At 40.8% G+C, this 23,759-nt stretch overlaps 1 protein-coding gene across 3 annotated transcripts in view; it reads right to left on the bottom strand.

Annotated features, from left to right (window-relative positions):
• The window catches only part of SORCS1 (sortilin related VPS10 domain containing receptor 1), a 580,301-nt gene that overhangs the window by 145,714 nt on the left and 410,828 nt on the right, over window positions 1-23,759 (bottom strand). For all 3 annotated transcript variants that reach the window (XM_013975206.2, XM_018041707.1, XM_018041708.1), the window contains exon 6: window positions 11,450-11,514. In XM_013975206.2, coding sequence (XP_013830660.2) covers window positions 11,450-11,514 — 65 coding nt within the window. The remainder of the gene's footprint in view (window positions 1-11,449; window positions 11,515-23,759) is intronic.

Here is a 23,759-nt window from a genome sequence, read left to right as displayed (position 1 = left end):
CCCAGCCATGAAAAACCCAGGGGCAAGCTCATTCCAGTAATTTTCCAAACTGAATTTACAAAGAAGTGGGTGGGGTGGGAGAGGGAGAGGCAGAGACAGCAAAATGGACAAATACTAAGAAAGAAAGAAAATAGGAGTGAAAGTGGGAAATGGAGGGAAGGAGGGGTGGGAGGGAGAAAGAAATGAAAGCATCTTTGCACATGGGGGAGAAAATACACAGCATGGCTTCTCCAGAGTGTCTGGGGGATGGGTGTGTACTATTCATTACATGTATTCACGTGTTATATGATGAATGCCAGGACAGAGGGCAGGTTTAAGGAATGGCCTCTGAAACATGTGGGTATATTCAATCCACCACTTCTATACTAACTTGCTATTTTCATCATACTCAGTACTGAATATCATGCTTGGTACATGATAAATGTTTAATAAAAATCAATAGAAAAACATCTAGTTCTGTTTCATTGACTATGTTAAAGCCTTTGACTATGTAGATCACAACAAACGGTGGAAAATTCTTCAAGAGATGGGAATACCAGACCACCTTAACCTGCCTCATGAGAAAGCTGCAGGTCAAGAAGCAACGGAAAGAACCAGAGATGGAACAACGGACTGGTTCCAAATTGAGAAAGGAGTATGTCAACGCTGTATACTTTCACCTTGATGATTTAACTTGTAGGCAGAGTGCATCATGCAAAATGCCAGACTGGATGAAGCACAAGCTGGAATTAAGACTGCCGTCAGAAAAATCAATAACCTCAGATATGCACATGGCACCACCCTTATGGCAGAAAGCAAAGATGAACTAAAGAGCCTCTTGATGAAAGTGAAAGAGGAGGTTTAAAAAACTGGCTTAAACTCAGCATGCAAAAAAACTAACATCATGGCATCCAGGCCCATCACTTCATGGCAAATAGATGAGGAAACAATGGAAACAGTGACAGATTTCATTTTCTTGGGCTCCAAAATCACTGCAGATGGTGACTGCAGCCATGAAATTACAAGACACTTGTTCCTTGGAAGAAAAGCTATGACGAGCCTAGACAGTATTTTAAGAAGCAGAGACATTACTTTACCAACAAAAGGTCCATCTAGTTAAAGCTATGGTTTTTCACCGTAGTCATGTATGGATGTGAGAGTTGGACCATTACAAAGCCGAGTGCCAAAGAGCTGATGATTTTGAACTGGGTGTTGGAGAAGACTCCTGAGAGTCCCTTGGACTGCAAGGAGATCAAACCAATCAATCCTAAAGGAAAACAGTCCTGAATATTCATTGGAAGGACTGATGCTGAAGCTTAAGTTCCAATACTTTGGCTACTTAATATGAAGAACTGACTCATTAAAAAAGACCCTGATGCTGGGAAAGATTGAAGGCAGGAGAAGGGGATGACAGAGGATGAGATGGTTGGACGGCATCACTGACTTGATGGACATAAGTTTGAGCAAGCTCCAGGAACTGGTGATGGACAGGGAAGCCTGGTGTTCTGCAGTCCATGGGATCACAAAGAGCTGGACTCGACTGAGTGACTGAACTGAACTGAAAGATCAGTAGGCACAATCCCTGCCTTCTGCAGTGGAATAAATAGAAAGATATGACACGTTTTGTCTTTTCTGTATTCCAGCCACCCTGCCTCCCTGCTATTCCTGCATGTCCATAGGCCAAATCCTTCACACATGCTGTTCCACTGTCTGCAATGCTCGTCATGTGGCAGACCCACCTCTCTCCCTTACTTACATAAAGACTTAGCTGAAATACCAAATGCCACCTTATCAAACATTCTTTCTTTGACAGCTCCCCCTCTCCAACCAGCCCCTCTTTATAGACTTTGCTTTTCACTTCCTAGAACTTATCACCACCTAGCAGTATGCATATGCTCATAACCTGTCTCCCCTAACTGGAAGGTAAGCTTGATGAGAGTGGGGCCTCTGCAACATCCCTTATCCCCCCTCATTCATGCCTAGAAGGGCACCTGGCATACCACCAATGTCCAACAATGCCTTTCAAATGAATAATAAACAGCTCTGGAATAAACCAGACCTGGCTTCAAATTTTGGCCCTGCAGCATTGGCAAAAATATATAATCAAAAATATGTAATCACTGCAAACCTCATTTTCCTCATAGTTTCAATGAGGAAAATAATTAAGGAAAGAAAGAGAATAAAAATGAAAGTGGGAAAAAGGAGCGAGGGAAAGAAAGGAGGGAGGACCTATTCCCAACAGTTGCTGTAAGTAGTGTAGCTAAAAAGTATCTAGTGCAGCAGCAACAGACAAATAGTAGGAATATAATGCACAACCCTGGCATCCTGGCTGCTTAAGAACATATGGGGCAAAGGAAGAGTGGTGGTATGAAAAAATGGCAAGACCTTTACAATGTACCTTTTGGTTTTGCTTTAAATTGGGAATCAGAAACACGAGAAATTTCTCAAACTCTTAGAAATTATATGTTTTAGGAACTGGTGTTGCTGAGTCCTGGAGGAGCTTGAAGACCCAGTAGAAATCCAGTCCTTTGTCCTAGAGTTAAGATTTGGAGATCTAACAAGGTCAAGGTGAAGGTGAAAAGAGATGAGACATGCAAAGAAAGGAATTAGCAGGCAGCAACCTAAATTCCTATTCACTATCATAGGAATGAATAACATAAGCAGAATCATCACACAGTGTAAAGAAATACAGCAGTGAAAAAAAATTGCACTGGAGCTCCATTTAGCACCATGGACAGAGCACCAATCAAAGTACCAGGCAATAAGGTGGAAGGGTATACAAGCCATGACACCACTTCTATGAAGTGTGAAATATACAAATCAATATTACGCATAAGATAATAGTATGTGAATTTGGTGGGCTACAGTCCATAGCGTTGCAAAGAGTCAGACACAACTGAGTGACTAATGTGGATTCAGGAGTGATAGATACCCATTTAAGGAGAATGGTTAGTTGGGGTTATCAGAGGATACATTTCAGGAACAGGCACTTTGGGCTTTAACTGTGTTTGCAACCATGTAGTTCAGAGGCTGACACAACTCTGGTCCATCCAAATACAGCTTGTCATCTATTTTCGTGTGATGCTTTAACCAAGGATGGCTTTCACATTTTTAAATGGTTGAAAAAAATCCTAAGAAGGATAACATTTCACGACCTGTGAAAACGACGTGAAATTCACATTTCAGTATCCATTAGTAACATTTTCTTGGAACATACACACACACACACACACACACACACACACACACACACACACACACACACCATCTGGAGATGACAAATTTCTCTCGTGTACATCTGTGTTCTCCTCAGGCTGGGAGTTGAGGGCACAGACCTCCTCACACATGGGTGGGCACCTAGGAGGCAGGGGAAGTGGCACATAATGGATACAAAGGACCCAATTTGAAAGCTGCCCAGCTGAGCCTGTGACTGCACTGTCACTGCCAGGCTTTTCACTGCTGTGTGGGGAGGCCCGTGTTATCTTATTTCATGCTTTTCTGGTTGGTTTTCAGGGCTGTCCTTAGGCTGACAAATCAGAGAGGCCAAGTTGACATCAATAGTCTTTGAAATCAACAGACTTTTGCAATACGAAAAATAGGGTCAAAGTGGTAGGTACCATTGAACTCGCTAAGCCTGGAAGCTTGATTTGAGGATAGGGAAGGAGAGGTAAGAAAGCATTTGGTAAATATATTGGGAAGTGAGGAAACCAAGAAGGACCCTGTGGGGCTCCTGGGCACAAAAGCCTTCTATGTCCCCCATCTCTGGATTACTGGAAACAGGCTTCTTTCAGTCTCCAAGACCTCCACTGTGTTCCAACAGGAGGTTCAAACAGTTGCTAATTAGGGAAGGGCGGGGGATGCTGAGACTGGAGATGAACAGTCTAGAAACAATAGTGCAGCCTCAGGCAAGGTTCCTGAGGGAAGGTTCCTCAACTGATATGCAAAACAATATCTTCCAGCTGTCTTGCAGATACTGAAACCCTCACCAGGTGGGAGAAACTAACTGTATGCTGCCCACAAGCACACAGACCCCAGACCCATTGGAACTAGATGGTTGATGATGCTGACTCCCACTTACCTTACCACCAAACCAATCAGAAGAATGTCCACCTGCTGATCATGGCCACACCCTCTTGGAAGCATTACTATAAAACGATTCACTACCCGCCTCCAGGTGAGGACATACAATTTTAAGGGCATTAGCTTGTTGTGGCCCCTTTTGCCTGCAAAGCAACACAGCTATCTATTCTTTCCTACTAGGCCCCAAACTCTTGTTTCTAAGATTTAATTCAGTATCAGGATATAGAGGCCGGATTCGGCTCCACTGATGGAGAGCTATCAGTATATAAAGCTGACCATTAGTGGAAACTTCTAACCTACTCCCCAGCCCTACCCTAAAAGCCTAAAAGTGATTAATACATTAACTTTTTAAGAAGAAGGTAAAAGAAGGCTATGAAACATGGGGTCTATTAATGACAATTGGTGTACCAGTATTGTTGGGACTCTGGTAGCAAGTTTGGTATTTTTTAGATTTGAATAAAATGCAAACATTTTGATCTTCTCTAGAAAGAACATTAAAAAGATCTGATACCTTGGGAAGGGTCATTGAAAAGGAAATGCAAATAATTAGGTAAATATAATACCTCACTCTTAATTAAATAAATGCAAACAGAAATAATAAGGATATGCCACATTTTTGCTCATCAGATGGGCTATGTTTAAAACATCTTTCATAATTTCCTGGACTACTGAGGGCTTGTACACATAGGCATTCTCATATTCAGAGAGCATGCAATGATGTAACTATTTCAGAGGGTATTGTGACAATGTCTATGAAAATTAAACATGTATACACTCTCAGGCCTAAGAATTTCCCTTTGGTAATTTTTCTTTGAGCAGTGCTTGCTCCCTGCACTTGTCTGAATGCTTACCAATCAAGTAAGTAACATGTGTGTACATGTATGTATCAGCATTGTTTGAAATAGCCAAACATCTATATGTCTATTAGAGATGTGGGGAAGTGTTAGTAACTCAGTCATGACTGACTCTTTGAGACCCCATGGACTGTAGCCTTCCAGGCTCCACTGTCCCTGGAATTATCCAGGCAAGAATACTGGAATGGCTAGCCATTCCCTTCTCCATGGGATCTTCCTGACCCAGGGACGGAAACCAGGTCTCCTGCATTGCAGGCAGATTCCTAACCATCTGAGTCATCAGGGATAGTGATTAACAAAATTATAGTTGATTGTATAATGGAGTTCCTATGTCGTGATTAGTCATTAAGTGTCTCAGTCAGTTCAGCTCAGTTCAGTCGCTCAGTTGTGTCCGAATCTTTGCACTCCCATGGACTGCAGCACGCCAGGCCTCCCTGTCCATCGCCAACTCCCAGAGTTTACTCAAACTCATGTCCATTGGGTCGGTGATGTCATCCAACCATCTTATCCTCTGTCATCTGCTTCTCCTCCTGCCCTCAATCTTTCCCAGCATCAGGGTCTTTTCAAATGAGTCAGTTCTTCGCATCAGGTGGCCAAAGTATTGGAGTTTCAGCTTCAGCATCCGTCCTTCCAGTGAATATTCAAGACTGCTAAATGTATATATAGTATATGGAAAGATTTTTAACTTGCTATTGAATTTGCCCAGACCAAATTTGGCATAAGAGTTTTATAAAATGAATATTTGTGAGTGTGTATGTATGTATACACATACATTTCTCTGTATAAGTCAAAAAAAATATGAAATCCAGATTTCAGAGCACAGTCAGCAAGAAATGTCTATGTCAGTCACAGACCCTCATAGAGCAAAAGTTTTCCGGAGCTCATCTCCCCTCAAATATGGAGATTTCAATTACAACAGAAATTAATTAGAAAATGTAACCTAGGGAGATCTGAAATGAGATTAAAACTAAATTTCCAACAACAATAGAAGACATACTTTTTTAAAAATACCAACTTTAGGGAATGGGAATGACAGTCAGAAAGTGGACCTACTTTTCACTTGATACAGTGGAGTACTGCTTCTCCTTGTTATTGTCAGTATTGCTACTTCTGTTGGTATAAAAGTGATTGACGCTTATAGTATAACCTCAAACCACTTCATTGCTAATACACTGGGGACTGATGAGAACTGAGGTCTCTGTCAACTTCCACAGTGTCTCAGCAGGGGTCCCTGATCCAGGTGTTGACATGCAAGACATTCAATATGGAAATTTGATCGGAGGGGTGGAAAACAAAAAAGTTGAAATGAGATATCCAGTTCTCATCTATAGCCGGAATTAGTGGGATAGTGGTTATACAAAGTTGTGAGTTTCCTTTGATTTTTATCTCAGCTTATAAGATACTGGTTTGAGTTTCATTTCAGAGTTTGGGGGCAGTCATTTTCACAGTTCATTAAAGGGCTAAGCTTGTTTTTCCTCAGTGAAGGAGATTAGTCCTATGGCAAGCTGTTACAAGGTTAGTGACTCATGTAAATAGACAAGGAGACCAGTAATTGTCCCCCGTCCCCTGTCCCTGCTGGCATGGATCATCATGGGTACAGAAAACATTCAGGTCACTGGCCAGGTCTTTCATTCCAGAAATAAAATGGAGAAGCAATAAAGCTCAAACTTGGTATTGCAGGTTCTCTTACAAGATAATGTCTATAGACAAGCACAAATATAAGACTATAGACCCATGAATAATTATCATGCAAAGAATTGTGATAAAAGTTTTGCTCTTTTCCCCCAGATTATGCATACATACAACATGGCACAGGATTTCAGGAAGTTGTGAGTTTCTCATGCTCATCTCATCCATTAGACCTATGGGACTAGACACCCTATGGTTACAGCCCCTTCTTTATGAAAACCTGCCCATACAGTGACAAGGAGATTTCCATTAAGTCAATATATGTTAAATGTACCACGCTCTGAGCTATGCTTTATACACAGAACCAAGATTAAATAAGATGTGACCTTTCAAGATTTCAATCTAACAGTTTGGTCAACATTTTCTCATTATATACATTACATTTACACACACACATATCTATATTAGGTAAATCAATAGAATGTATGTTTTCTTTGTACAATTTTCATATTCTGGGTAGCAGTTTTAATGTATTAGGTACATGCCATCCATATGTGTGTACACATTCTCTCTCTCTCTCCCCCCTCACACACATAGTATTTAAACAGTAAAATCTTTGTTTCCAGGATGACAATATATCAGTTTGTCCACAGTTGAATGCAGGGGCCAGTAACAAATGCCAAGTACAATAAATACGTTCAGAATTTTCCAATAATACAACCCATGATTGACTGTAATTGAGGTTGCTCTCTTCAGCCTGCCTCCCAAGGCAGAGAGGTAGTACAAGAAAGAATAACATCCTTGTCACGGGTGTAAACTACAAAACATCCAGATTTCAGAGCATAGTCAGCAAGAAACATCTATGTTGGTCACAGACCCTCATAGAGCAAAAGCTTTCCAGAGCTCATCTCCCCTCAAATATGGAGATTTCAATTGAAACAGAAATTAATTATAAAATGTAATCTAGGGAGATCTGAAATGAGACTCAAACTAAACTTCCAAAAGCAAGCCCAGATAAGCATTTGCCATCCATCCCAGGGTGATGAGCAAAATAAGGAGGGATTTTGTTGTGTGTCACATGTTTCAGTGAATTGGTGACAAAATTCCTAAACCCATTAAAATCAGACAAAAAAAAAAAAAAACTTGCTACAAACCTTTTAAAAATTGTATTACTTGGGCATATGTTCTACTAGATGTATGACCCCGAATACAAATGATGGGTTTCATATACTAAACAGTAAGAAAGAATGGAGAAACAAAAGAGGAAACCCAATCCCAGAATGTGGAGAGAGAGATAACATAGATACTGGATTTCTGGGAGCAACCGACTAGCCTGGAGTCTGATTCTGATAAATACATGCTCAGTTATTTTTACTAACAATTTGCTACTTGGACCTCTCTGTTTTCTCTCTTTCTTTCCTCCTCCTCTCTATTTCTTTGATCTGAAGCCATGGTTACTGACTCTCTCGGAGAGACACAGACAGACAGAGGGAAGATGATACCAAAAAAAAATCTCTTTTTTACACCGAGTCAGGTCAGGTGTTATGCTTATATCCTTTATTTCAATGGTAGGTTTTGTGTTTTTTTCTCCTGTTTTGTTTTGATAGGGATAACGTTTCAAATTAAATCCCTATATTTAATTTTCACTCTTGGATAGTTTCTGAAGATGCTGCCTTTGCAAAAAAAAAAAAAAAAAAAGTACAATAAATAAATAAAATTAGAACTGATGTATTTCATGCCTTGTGAAAGCTGAGCCTGAGAGGACAGTTTGGCATTATCAGCCTCCATGCCTGCAAGGAGCAGAGGAATGTTGCTGGGTGAGAGAAAACGTGCCAATCAGGGAAAGTGACTGTCTTGTTGCTTTTCGGATACAGGGTGAGAGCATTAGATGCCACAAGCCAGAAAGCAGCCGAATCCCCCAAAGCTGGAAAACAGAAGCAAACTGGGATGCTACCAATTTCATTCAGAGCTTTCTAAACAAGGAGTGTGGTCATGGGAGACAGACCCTAAAGCTCTTTCATTAGTTTTTCATTGTGAGACTTTGTTACTTTAAGCATGTTCTACAGACCATTGGCAGCAGCTTCACCTGCAGACTCTTGGGCCCTTACTGAATCAGAATCCACATTTTTAACAAGATCCCTAGGTGGGTTGTATGCACGCTCAAGTTTGAGACGCAGGGCACTAGATTTTTCATAAAACCTGTAAGTGAGTTTAGGTAGCCAGTTGACTGAAAATTGGTCAACTACGTATTCGTTCATTCAGTAAGCTCTCTCTACATGGAGCCCCTGTGGAATGTGCTGGAGACGCACTATCAAGCAAAGGTATGCTTGATTCCTGCACTCACAGAACTTACTTACAGGCTGGTGGAGAGGAAAAGTTATCAAATAACCATGTAAATAGAATGTGTAATTTCAAGCTAAGATGAGCACCAGAAAGATAAATAATGGAGTTGGATGAAAGCAAACACAAAATAAACAAATTTAGATTAGAAGTTCAAGAAAGACTTCCTTAAGAAGTCTTAAGAAACCAGGGATGCTTTCTCTGGTTTGATATAATTCTGTGGTTATATTAGATGTTATCATTGGAGGAAGCTAGGTGGAGGATTTGAGGGAACTCTACTATTTGTGTGTGTGTGTGTGTGTGTGTGTGTGTGTGTGTGTGTGTGTGTGTGTGTGTGTGTGTGTGTAACTTCTATGTAAGTCTAAGGGGCTTCCCTTTTGGCTCAGATGGTTAAGAATCTGCCTGCAATTCAGGAGACCTAGGTTCAATCCCTGGGTCAGGAAGATCCCCTGGAGAAGGGAAAGGCTCTGGTATTACCACTCCGGTATTCTTGCCTGGAGAATTCCATGGACAGAGGAGCCTGGAGGGCTACAGTCTATGCGGTTGCAAAGAGTCAGACATGACTGACGAACTTTCGCTTCATGTGAGTTTAAAATTATTTCAGAATTAAACGTTATAAAAAAATGGATGTTTAACTGGATACCTGGATGATTCCCAGTGATGAGTTATACTGAATTGGTCAGGGAAGAGGGACAAAATGAATTTCAAGGAGAGGAAACACCAGGTATTGGAGCCTTATAGGGAGATAGACCTTGCAGGTCTAAGAATTAAAAGCAAACCCACAGACCCCCAGGTTAGGAGGGCCCAGAGTGAAATGAGACAGAGAAAACGGACAGATGACACTGTAACTTCTGACCTCAGAAAAGGCAGCTCTGGCTACTGCGTACTGAAAACTGAACCTTGGAATCCAAGGTAACATTCAGCTCTGGTCATCACCAGAGAGAGGCCACTTTAAAAGAGGAGAGGAAGCAGCTCTAAATTGCTGAGGTTATTCTGTGTCAGGTACAATCTGGGCACATTATATATCACAGCCCTTCCTGAGTTTATAAGGAGAAAGGAGATGGTCAGCTTGGACCCTGATCTGTCCCCCAACTAATTCAGCCAAAGGATATATATTCATCCCTTATACAGGGAAAGAAACCTCTGGAGATGAAATGATCTCCCTGTGAGTGCACAGTGATGGAGGAGGTGTGGTTTTTGGAGAGTGCGGATGCTGCGGTGACCAGCTGCTTTCAGCTGTGAGCTGGTAAGCCATGGGTATCATCTGCCTTTGCATCAGAAGAGTGGACGGCATGTAGACAGGCTCAGTGTCAGTGATGGTAGTGTCTGTGAACTGTGAGGGGTAGTTTTGAAGGAGGGAAGGTCTCCAAAATTGGATTATAGCCCTCTGCTCAGTGCTGGACAACCTCCACCAGCCTTCCGGCTCCATGGTGACTGCAGAATCCATTCTCTTCCTCTTCTCTACACTGGAGACCTCTTCCTTTTCACTTGCCTTTTCTCTCTCATCCTTTTTTTCCTTCTCTATAGTTTCCCCCTTACTCTTTCACCTGCAGCACCCATCTTGGGCCTAGTAGTACCCTTGGAAATGCTCAGCCCTTCTGGAGATCCTCAGGACCAAAGAAGGGGAAGGAAATCCACGTCATTTAACCATATTACTTAAACTTTCTATGCCTTGATTGCTTCATCCATAAAATGGGAACCACATATAAGTTGTGAAGATAGTTGTGATAAAGTATAGAAATCCCTTAGCATAATTCTTAGTATAGGGCAAGTGCTCAGTAAATATTAGCTATGGAAGGAATCACTGTTAATAACTTCTTCAATTTACAGTGAAGAAACAGAGGCATAAAGACTTTCAAGGTCACACAAGAGAGTGAACTTGTGAGCCATGCAGACATGTGTTTGGCTTGTGAATCTTCAACTCCCTCCACATCGAGTGCTAAAGTCAGGAAACACAACCCTTCACTCAGCCAACCTAACCCGGGGCCTTCAGAGCTACCAATTGACTTTTCCCTTCTGCTGCTTGATTCTTTCCTACAAACCAAGTATTCTGTGAACCTCCCACTAGACCGTGAGGTATTGCCTGGATGATATCTGATAAAACAAGGAAACTGGTGGAAAAAATCATATCAGAAGAGCAGCAGTAACAAGGGGACAACAGAGGATGAGATGGTTGGGTGGCATCACCAACTCTATGGACATGAGTTTGAGTAAGCTCTGAAAGCTGGTGATGGACAGGGAAGCCTGACGTACTGCAGTCCATGGGGTCACAAAGAGTTGGACACAACTGAGCGACTGAACTGAACTGAACACAATAATAATACATGTTTACTTTAGCAATAAGGGATTTGGGGATTTTCTCATCACCTGCAAAGAAAAACCCCCTGATTGGATGACAGTTGTAGACAATTATCAAGACAACTCTAGATTACTAAACAAAAATAGTCCTCAGGTCCAAATGATTTAGATTAGTGTCACTGTGATTTCCCTTAACACAGATGTAATTCATGGCAGATCCAGAAAACAAATTATTACTATGAGCATCACGGAAAAGTGCCTTTACTTACGACCATCCACAGTTCTGGCCTCTAGATGCACAAGGTCCGGATCCTTGTTCGACCCCATCACAGACCTAAATGATGGAGAAATATCAACATTAATGAAACCCCACATGCCCCAGAGAAACTCAGCTGAGCCCCACAAACTATTATACTAACATTCACAGGACTTTAAAGCCACGATCCTTGGGATACATCTACTGTATTTATAGATAGAGCCTGACAGTAAAATTTCCACTTCAAATAAAGCTGATAATGAAACCTTTATTTGATGGAGGCCAGGCTTAACTCTGGCAAGGATATTGTGTGTTATTATCTCAGATTTGCAAATAAGTCCCACACATGTCATATGCAACAATCTCACTGACAGTATATTAAACTTTCAAGACTTAGCCGGCAGATGCCAGGCAAGCTGCTTTAGCTGGATGACTTGAACAGTGATCTACATGGCAAACCGATCTAATTAATACTTTTATTTGAAATGTGCAGAACTATCTACTACTATCCTATGAACAGACCATGTGACCCAACAAATGCAGTGGACAGAACAGCACAGGGTGACCATTCTCTGTGTATTTGAACCAGTTTGAGGGGGAAATGCAGGTGCATTTGCTTTCTGATGTGTGATGGATGCCACAAATGTAAGTAAAAGACAAGTCTATTTAAAATGCCTTGGAGGCACATATTATTTAGTCTTATCTTGCAGTGAGCCATATTAAATAGAAAATAATTATTCTGTTACATAAGTAATATGGGCCATCATACTCCATCTCGTAAGACTTTCATTCAACAAGATTAATTAACTTTGGGATTGTCTATAATTTTTTTTTTTATCAGGACTTGCACAACTTTCATTTATTTGTTTCATTTCCAAGTGGAAGGTGGTAACATGCCTTAAAACCGGTCTCCTTTTGCCTCCTTTGAGCCCCTCAACTCCACCATCAAATCCATGTGAGAAAATGTAAATGATGAAAACATTCAGGTCTCAGTGTGGTACCCTAGGTGCATCTCGCTTCTGCCGTCACCTCCTGCTACAGGGGAAGACGTGCCACTTCTGAAAGTGTCTCTTGCCCTTCCTTAGCCTCTGTGAGCCTCTGTGTGCTTTTCTCTCCAGCATGAAAGGCTGTTTTCCAGGTTCACCTCGTCTTCCTTGACTCTTATTCTAAGGCACATCTGAAATGTCACTTCCTCCATTCCCTAGTTCCCAGTTACACAAGGAAAATTTTTCTCTTCCTACCACAAATATTTCTTTTTTAAAATATAAACCCTGTAACAGTGTGCTAGAGTTATTTTTGTCTTTCCTTGTGTAAAAGCACCCACCCTCCTACAACAAACTGAGAGCCGTGGAGGAGTTTTGCTTCAAACACTTTATATTCATATGTATAAATGAATAAAATAGAGCCTGAGCTCTAATATAATAGATATTCAAACACTGAAAGAAGGGATGGGGGGAAGGTAAAGGAGGAGGAAGATAGGGAGAGTGTATGATGGTCTGTGAGCTCTTCTAAGTAAGTAAATTAATCACTATCCTATGGGCATCCCCAGAACACTTCTCATTTGACCTTATCTTCCAACTCTGAGTCTGAAGCTTAGCCTGATGAGTCTCTGTTCATCTTAAGGAGTCTCCTAAGGCCCTATTATCACTGTCGGTAACTTTTTTTTGATTGACACATAGCCTAAAACTCAGAGCCTATGCCTGAAAAATTAAACTCTGTATTTTTCTTCTCCCAGGAGGCAGAATGGTCCCAGCAAGGGTTTTATAATCCCCCCCAAAGACACAGAGGACATGCACTTGGTCATTTTGCCTGGTTAGAAACTGAACATGGGAAGATGCGACACTTTCACCATCCACTGTAGTGACTGCTTGTCTATGGTTGGTAGCACTCCACTGCCCAAAGTGAAGCATTGACTGGGTTCAATCAACCTCTACTGATGAGACCACAGTCATGAGCACTAAAAATAAAGACAAGCTCCCAACAACCCTCAAACCAGAAAGCTCAGCAGGTAACTGGTTTTTGTAAATTACTACTAGGTAGTAACATGTTTGTCACTTCCCTCCTTAATTGCCGCAAGTTTCTTCCTTGAAATGACCAACATCTATGATGCTGGCATCCCATAAACAGTGGTGCACTCCCCTGCAAACTAAATAACCTGCTTGGCTTGTGGTTAGGGTCAACAGGAGGCAAAATGATTATTCTGTATCTAGTTTCATCTTTCCATGTGCTCATGACCTCAAATCAAAATCTCTTAAGATCTTTTATTATCTCTAAAGGCAGGAGCTGCTGTTTCAAGTGACACGTTCCTCTTATTAACTAATGAAAAGAGACAGGGACAAAACAGAGTCCTTTGTCTCGCCAAAATCTACCGTGGCTACCAACTTCCTTACCTCGCCTAAGATTTTCCCAGGTATGGTAAAACAGCAGTAACAAAATAAAACTTTAAAGTCAGACCACAGGTTTTATTTGCTGATGTGCTCGTCCTTTTTCCTGGAGGCCTAAGGGTGCCTCTTAGATCTGCGGTCACAGATTACAAAGAATTACTGTTGCTTTTACTTTGTGGCACTGGTGAGTTCTCAAGAGCGGAAGCCAAACAATGTTAAATGTTCACAGAGGTGCTGGTTTTAATGGTGCTGTCATTGGCCAGACCCTTGTGGAAACACATCACTGCACATGACCTGCAAAATATCATTTTCTAGCTCATTTATGCATTTAGTTGGAGCTTTAGAATTGAATGGTTTTCTGTTATGTTTTAAGACCAGTTGTTGAGCTTAATGATGATGCTGATGACAATGATGACAATAATGACAGGTGGTTGCCAGAGACTTTGGGGGATGGAAGAATCGGGAGAAAATGATAAAAATGCACAACCTTTCAGTTAAAAGATGAATAAGGTCTGAGGACCTAATGTATAACACGGTGACTATAATGAAGAACAATGTATTATACAATTGCAGTTTGCTAAGATAGTAGAATTTAAGTGTTCTTACACATCACACACACAAAAGACAAACATGTGAGGTAATTAATGTTAACTCAATTATGGAAATCCTTTCATAATGTATGTGTGTATCAAATCATCACATTGTACATGAAGCATATCACAAGTCTATCTGTCAATTAAACCTCAAAAAAAAAACTAAAAAAATAAGAAGTCAGAGAAAACCAGCATAAACAGTCATTTTAATTCAAAATATTCTCTTGATGATCTCATATTTGAAGTGAGATCTCAAAAATGGCATTAAGAATCTCTACCCAATCATATTAGTAACTCTGATTTCAGGTATTAAGCACAAAAGTTTGGGCCGCTTTGCTTTATGCTTCCAGATTGCCCTGCATCATCCCCATCATGGTTCATAATGATTTGCTGGATCTCTTTGCATAACTGCTTCTCTTACTTCACTGAGATCCCAAAAGGCAGGTGCTCTGTTTTTATCACTACTTTCTCTGTGCTTACCAGAGCATAGAGAAGAATGTTTCCTCAACAGATATATAGACATGTTTACACTGGTCAATATTTACTACAATATCCAATATTATATTGGGTTGTTCAATTCTGGGACTCTGAAAGAATCTCTCTATGAAAATGAGATGAAAAATATTGGTGCAGGGTCTTTTAATTACATAAAAAGACAGTAGGTGGCTATATCTTGTATATTTTTATATTGTCTTTATGTCTAATTGGGAAAATGAATTCCCTTCTGGAGCTGAATTTCAATGAAGTTAAGGAATATCTTCATGCGTGCTTTGCACATATCAGCACCTCTGCCTGGAATGACCTCTTACCCTTCTTCTGCCTTCTTAACTCTTATGGTTTGTGGCTCTGCTGCACATGAGTGAAGTTGAAAACTATTTCCCCAGTGGGGGTGCCACTTAAACTAAGATGGTTATCCCTTCTGAGACATCCAGAACTTTGCACATTCTTTTGCATAGCACAGATTAGGCCATGTTTCAAGTGGTGACTCATTTGCTATTACTGACAGACAAGCTCAAACTGCACTAGGTACCATGCATGCCATACATAGATATTCAATAAATGTTTACCAACTGCTTTTGAATAATGAAGTACACAGCAAGCCATATCAGCATTTCTCAGTTTATCTGCATGTTTGACATTCAGTTACTTAACATCTCTGTGCTTTTATTTTTTAAGGATAAAATGAGACTAAAATAAATTTTCCTAGAATATACATCTAAAGCACTTAAGAGATTCCTGGCTCACAGCAATAATGTGTAGATAGATGGGGGATATTAATCCTCATGTGAAAATTAAAATTCATGTTGGTAATAAAAGCTTCTTAGGTTATCATGGGTACCTCATTAACAGAAATGATTTCTCATCATGAGTCAACAGACAAAATGAAACAGTCAGTAGCCTAGAGATCAACCATATGAATGAATGAATTCTCTTATTTATTTAGTGAAATATTCCAATGTCCTCTTATGTGGTAAGAACAAGGGCTACAGATTCCCTAGATTTACATATAGCTATGGCAGAGACAGTAATCCAGTTAGACAAGAGTTCTAATTTTCAAGTTGGTATTTGAAGACATAGGAGAAATGTCTGCAGGAGAATGTTCCATAAACCTTTAGAGTAAAATAGATTGAATTTTCATGGATATGTAATGATATGATCAATGGCTAGAGGGAGTGGCAGAGCATTCTCCTTAGAGACAAATATCAAGTAAAAAGGCCACTTCTTTTCTTCAAGAAAATTAGAGATATCAAGGGAACATTTCATGCAAAGATGGGCTCGATAAAGGACAGAAATGGTATGGACCTAACAGAAGCAGAAGATATTAAGAAGAGATGGTAAGAATACATGGAAGAACTGTACAAAAAAGATCTTCACCACCCAGATAATCATGATGATAATCTAATCTAGAGCCAGACATCTTGGCATGTGAAGTCAAGTGGGCCTTAGAAAGCATCACTATGAACAAAGCTAGAGGAGGTGATGGAATTCCAGTTGAGCTGTTTCAAATCCTGAAAGATGATGCTGTGAAAGTGCTGCACTCAATATGCCAGCAAATTTGGAAAACTCAGCATTGGCCACAGGACTGGAAAAGGTCAGTTTTCATTCCAATCTCAAAGAAAGGCAATATCAAAGAATGTTCAAACTACCACACAATTGCACTCATCTCACATGCTAGTAAAGTAATGCTCAAAATTCTCCAAGGCAGGCTTCAGCAATACGTGAACCGTGAACTCCCTGATGTTCAAGCTGGTTTTAGAAAAGGCAGAGGAACCAGAGATCAAATTGCCAACATCAACTGGATCATGGAAAAAGCAAGAGAGTTCCAGAAAAACATCTATTTCTGCTTTATTGGCTATGCCAAAGCCTTTGACTCTGTGGATCACAATAAACTGTGGAAAATTCTTCAAGAGGTGGAAATATCAGACCACCTAACCTGCCTCCTGAGAAATCTGTATGCAGGTTAGGAAGCAACAGTTAGAACTGGACATGGAACAACAGACTGGTTCCAAATAGGAAAAGGAGTACGTCAAGGCTGTATATTGTCCCCCTGCTTATTTAACTTCTATGCAGAGTACATCATGAGAAATGCTGGACTGGAAGAAGCACAAGCTGGAATCCAGATTGCCGGGAAAAATATCAATAACCTCAGATATGCAGATGACACCATCTTTATGGCAGAAAGTGAAGAGGAACTAAAAAGCCTCTTGATGAAAGTGAAAGAGGAGAGTGAAAAAGTTGGCTTAAAGATCAACATTCAGAAAACCAAGATTATGGCATCTGGTCCCATCACTTCATGGGAAATAAATGGGGAAACAGCGGAAACAGTATCAGACTTTATTTTTTGGGGCTTCAAACTCACTGCAGATGGTGATTGCTGCCATGAAATTAAAAGATGCTTACTCCTTGGAAGAAAAGTTATGACCAACCTAGATAGCATATTCAAAAGCAGAGACATTACTTTACCGACTAAGGTCCGTCTAGTCAAGGCTATGGTTTTTCCTGTGGTCATGTATGGATTTGAGAGTTGGACTGTGAAGAAGGCTGAGTGCCGAAGAATTGATGCTTTTAAACTGTGGTGTTGGAGAAGACTCTTGAGGGTCCCTTGGACTGCAAGGAGATCCAACCAGTCCATTCTGAAGGAGATCAACCCTGGGATTTCTTTGGAAGGAATCATGCCAAAGCTGAAACTCCAGTACTTTGGCCACCTCATGCAAAGAGTTGACTCATTGTTAAAGACTCTGATGCTGGGAGGGATTGGGGGTAGGAGGAGAAGGGGACGACAGAGGATGAGATGGCTGGATGGCATCACGGACTCGATGGATGTGAATCTGAGTGAACTCCGTGAGATGGTGATGGACAGGGAGGCCTGGCGTTCTGTGATTCATGGGGTCTCAAAGAGTCGGACACGACTGAGCAACTGAACTGAACTGAACTAAAAAAGGCCACAGGTCAGATAGAAGTTGATCCACAGAGGTATCTACTAGTATGTAAACAGTAAACATGCCTAAGTTTTCACAGTAGATCAACAGAAGATAAAATGAAAATTTAGGCACTGTGTACATCATGTTAGGACTTCCTTGGTGGCTCACTGGTAAAGAACCCACTGCTGATACAGGAGACATGGATTTGATCCATGGGTGGGGAAGATCCCCTGGAGAAAGAAACAGCAATCCACTCCAGTATTCTTGCCTGGGAAATCCCATGGACAGAGGTGATTGGTGGGTTATAGTCAACCGGGTTGCAAAGAGTTGGACATGACTTTGCAACTAAACAGCAACAACATCATGTCAAGGTTTTGTATTTGATCCTAAAAGCCACAGGATGGCACTGAAGAGAGTTATGCACATAAGTTTATAAATGGCTCCAAATAACTTGTGTCCTCATCTATCCATGTGTAGGTCTCTCTGCCCAAGGAAGGTGAAAGACCTCAGGATATAGTAGACTCAGCTGTATTGATACAAACAAGATCAAGCCAGACTCCTGCATCTATGCGTCCAGTATCTTAAGCCAGTGTTCACATTTAGGAGCCGTTTTGGAATAAAACCTAAGGATTATCATAGTCAAAAATGCAAATAAAATGCTCACTCTGATATATTGCGCTGTGAAGTTAGCAGTGGAAACATCAGCCTTCTGAAATACAATCAGCCAAATGCAGCCTTTGTAGACATTTTCTATAGAGAAACTCAAAAATGTCACTAATTTATCATTCTCCTGGCATTTTGTCTGAGTTTATACCAGCTTAATATACTACTCAATAAATGTTGTGGATCCACAAAATGTACTGACGGAGATAACCACGGAGCAAGTATTAAAAAATAAACACTATGATGGGATAGCGCCTATTTATTCAGAGTCAGATTTGCAGCTAATGGCCAAGGGAGGAGTCGGGAGGGATCTGCAGAGAGACAGAGGCTTGAGAGTTAGAGACACCTGCCCTCCTCCTTTTTGTTTTAGAAGAAGCATTCATGTTCCCACAGGCTTCCCATAAACAAAGTGAGTGGCCGCATCTACTGCTGGGAGCAGCAGCCAAGTGCTGGCCTGTATCGGCGGCTGGACCCTCTGGTCTCTTCTGTAGTCAAGGGTTTCCTCTTCACATAACACTACAGTTAGGCTCTCAGAGATAAACACCATCAGGCAAGTCTTAGTTAAAGCTATAGTTTTCACTCCTAAACAAAGCAGCTGGGCCTGAGGTCTCATCTTATGGGAGAAATGAGCTAGGAAGAAATAAAAAGTATCTTAAAGGTGGCATTTTAACCTCTCCTGTAAGCCTGAGAAACATGCTTGCTTTCTTTTTTCTGATCTCCACATGGTTACACTGGTTTTCCAGAAACACTGGTCAGTCAGTCAGTTCAGTTGCTCAGTGTCCGACTCTTTGCGACCCCATGAATTGCAGCATGCCAGGCCTCCCTGTCCGTCACCAACTTCCGGAGTTACTGAAACAATGGTAGCTGCTACAAATAACAAATAAATCGAGGCAGACAAATGAAAATGCTGCTTAGTCTGTTAAATGCATAATGGCTACAAAGGATCAGCATGGCCAACACCCTTAAGCTCTTTACAGTCTGCATTTTGTCATTCCTACTCCCCAAATGAGAAGTCTGACCATTAAGTTATATGACATTTATGACAAAACGCAGGGGAGAGAGACAGACAGACAGACAAAAGAGAGCGAAGTGAAGAATAGGATGTCTGACTCAGAATGAGGGAATACATAAAGCTCAGGGGGGCAGTGGGAGGTGAGGTTTTGTTACACAAAGTGCTCAGTAGAAAGAAAACGGAAAGTTGAAAGAGAAATGAAAGGGCTTAGAAGTAAGCATGGGTCTCTGCAGACATCAACCGGTCTTCTAAACTGGTTGGGACAAACCATTCCTCTACAGTTTCCCTCCTCTTTCCCACTTTCCCATCTTCTAATGTAATGACTTTACTTCTTACTCCATTGGTTGAATTTCCCCACTTTTATGGTGCCTCCCCATCTTTTTGTTGTTTCTGAATGCAAATGAGAAAGTCTAGAGAGACACCAGGGAACATGACCAGATCATGAGCCTGATCCTGAAACAGAAACGACAGTGTCAGTGAGATACAGAGAAAAATACCTTAAATTATCAAGGAATGTGAGATGGAGGTAAAAGAGGAGCACACAACATTTTTAAGGCAGGTTTCTTCTTGTGTTTTGAAACTATACTGGTAGCATACCCTATGTATTTTTAGCAACTTGTTAATTTTACTCAAAGATGTATCTTAGAGACTGTTCCATGCCAGAACACAAAATTAATGAGCGAGATCTCTATTTTATTGCAGCCTATTAAGTGAAAATACCGAATTTATCTATCTTGTATTGACTAGCTCAAAGTCAAAATGCATATAAAGGTAAAACAAATGCTACTGGAAATGTACATTCGAAATTCATAATGGAAGTCACCTCTGGAATTTTTAGAATTGTAGAGAAATAGTCAAAGGGATCAGTATACTTATCAGTAATTTATTTAACAATAACATGGAAGATGTATTTAGGCATTATTATTAATAGTAATAAACCAATACTATTAATAAAAACAAGAAAATTTCTACAGTCAGGAAAGGAAGAATAAGGTGGATGTAATTAATGTGTGCAAATGACAAAGGGACAGAGGGGGAGATAAGTGGTATTTGCATGAGCAGGATACATGGAGTTTTCTCAAATTTCAGGACACTTACAACTTGTATACCATCTTAAGAAAGAGTGCTTGGAAGGCTAAAGTTGTGATAGTATAAGAGGAAAATATGCCAGGGATACCAGGAGGTGTGTATTTGTGCCCACTGTAAATTCAATGAGAGGAAGGTGTAAAGGTCCTGATTTGGACTGAAGGGACTGTATTAATGGGAAACAAGAAGAGGAGAGAACTTCAATTCTCCTTTATTTTCATATTTGTTACAGACAGAGAACTTCAGACCAGAAGGCAGAAAATGAGTGTAAAGGAATGAAAACCTGACTAATTTGCTGCTGGAGACAGTCTGACCAAGAGAAATTATGTTCCATAAGAGAATACCAAGGGCAGAAACCTCCAAATTTTTGTTTGAACACATCAAGCAAGAGACAATAAAAAAAGAGCACATACCCTGCCGGGGTCCAGCCCCGGTGGATCCAGGGTAATTTGAAGGTGGGGACGGAATCGGCGTCCTAGGAAGAAACTTATTTAATTACAGATATAGAGAGAGATTGGAAAATTAGCAGAGAAAAGCAGGCTGAATAACTTGGTTTACGTGGAATACCAATCACCACCTACGCAGGCCACAGATGTCTTTCCATTCTCCCAAAGGAGAGGAGGCACTGAGGCCTCCCCGGTCCGATCTTAGAAGCCCAGGCAAAATTGGTAGGCTTAGTGAGCACCCACGTACCAGATGGGAATTCAGCCAGAAAATAGTAGGAAATATTAGTGGAGAAAAAGAGGCTGAATAACTTGCTTTACGTGGGATACCAATAAAACCCCAAGACAAGGAATTTGCACCATCTACGTTGGGCCACTGGCGCCACTTGAATATCAGAAGGTGTCCCTCCTTGGGCTCCTTCTCTCATGGAACTTAAAAGCCAGGGCAAGTAAGTAGACGTGGCAGGCACCCACGCTCCAGATGAGAATTCAGCCAGAAAAACGGGGAGCAAGAAAGAAACGACATGGGGGAATCAGTCTTTCTAGAAACTGATCCGATTTCTTTATTTTTTAGGTTTGCTTATATACCTTTTGTTATACATAGGGATGAATACAGAGTCACGCAGGGGTCAGCAGTCCTGACCTTTATCAAAATCAGGTGCTTCACATAAATGTATAAAAAAAAGGTCTTAGGGGTTTTACATCATCTTCTGGCCATGAGACCTACTGACATTTTATCACCCTTTCTTTTTGATAACCAAAAAACTTATTTTTCCAAGGGTGTTTTTTCTTGAACCAGGCACTACCCTCTGAAGATAGCAGACAAAGTTGCATTCCTATAGGGTGAGGGTGTAGTGGGTTACAACTAAGAAAGGAATTTATTTAACCTAAGGTTAACATGATTAATCTTAAAGGTTAATACTTATTTCTCCTAAATGCTAGTTATATTCATTATAAGGGCAGGGAATATGGAGATTAGCAGCAAACATCAGCCCAACAAATGAAAACCCTTCACCAATGTTCTCCTTAAGATCTATTTAGTCTTAAGATAGTGATAAAGTTACATTTTTACATAGCAAGGACACAGTGATTTATAACAAAGTACAGTGATCTATAACAAAAGAGAAAATTCATTAACTCAAAAAGTCTAGTATTGCTAACATCAAAAACTACTATATTTCCTTTTCTATATTCCAAATACATTAATATATTCCCCCAGGTGCCTAAGGATATGGAGGCCTGGTGGCAATCATTGACTCAACAATGAGAAAAGCCCTATGCTAATTAAGACTTTCAAAATACTCCAAACTCTCTGTACTGTTTATTGTTGAGAGGTAGTAAACAATCAGGTGCATAGTGTCAGGAATGTGTATAATCCTGTCACACAAGCTAGTCTGCCGGCAGAGGTTTGACCTGAGACACCCTTGTCACACCCAGGGCAGAGAATTAGCAGCAATTATTGGCACAACAAATGAAAAACCCTTCACCAATATAATTCCTAACCAACCCACTATACCAATAATTTCTAACTTCCCAAAAGAATCTGCCTTTAGTAAGTCTAAAACATCTCATGCCTCTCACTATTGGGAGGCTGTAAACAATCACATGTGGCCAGATGAACCTGTACAGGCAGGCTAGATAACCTTCAGAGGAGTTCATAAGTTGAAACACTCTTGTCACGCCCAAGAATTTTTATTGACTTGGAGCTGTAAGTTAACTCCTTCTCCGAGAGAGGTAATGGGGGTCAGCCCCCCGTAAAGTCAGAGGTATAGGTGAGAGCATGAAACAGTAAAGTAGGCAGACCCTGGTTTTGGGGGTAGATGCTCGGGAACAGGGGGTTTCCTGAGGCTCAATCTGCCTTTGCGTATGCCGAAGTCTCCTTCCTCATGACCTTTGCCATGGGTGGAGTTCCTCCCACTGGCTCCCGGCATCTCCCCCTTTTTTAATTCTTAAAACAGCCAGGTGCAGCTCAGTCGAGAGCTTCTAGTAATAAGTTACTAGTAATAAGTTGTGGAAATGCACTAGTTGTTGTTGTTATCATTGGCTAAGTTGTGTTTGACTGCCTGCAATCATATGGACTGTAGCACGCCAGGCTTCCCTGTCTTTCACTGTCTTCCAGAGTTTGCTCAGATTCATGCCCACTGAGTCAGTGATGCTATCTAACCATCTCATCCTCTGCCACTCTCTTCTCATTTTGCCTTCAACCTTTCCCAGCATCAGGGTTTTTTCCACTGAGTCAACTCGTCCCATCAGATGGCCAAAGTATTAGAGCTTCAGCTTCAGCATCAGTCTTTCCAGTGAAAATTTAGGGTTGATTTCCTTTAGGATTGACTAGTTTGATCTCCTTGCTGTCCAAGGGACTCTCAAGAGTCTTATTCACCACCACAATTCAAAGGCATGAATTTTTTGGCACTTAGCCTTCTTTATTATCCAACTCTCACATTCATACATGACTGCTGGAGAAACCATAGCTTTGACTATACAGACTTTGTCAGCAAAGTGATGTCTCTACTTTTTAATATGCTGTCTAGGTTTGTCATAGCTTTTCTTCCAAGGAGCAAGTATCTCTTAATTTTATGGCCGCAGTCACCATCCACAGTGATTTTGGAACCCAAGAAAAAAAAATCTCTCACTGTTTATACTTCTTCCCCTTCTATTTGTCATGAAGTGATGGGACCATATCCCATGGTCTTAGTTTTTTGAATGTTGAGTCCAAAGCA

This window comes from Capra hircus, chromosome 26 (assembly GCF_001704415.2).
Source record: "Capra hircus breed San Clemente chromosome 26, ASM170441v1, whole genome shotgun sequence".
Lineage (NCBI taxonomy): Eukaryota > Metazoa > Chordata > Mammalia > Artiodactyla > Bovidae > Capra > Capra hircus.
This window is presented reverse-complemented; position numbering and strand designations above follow the sequence as displayed.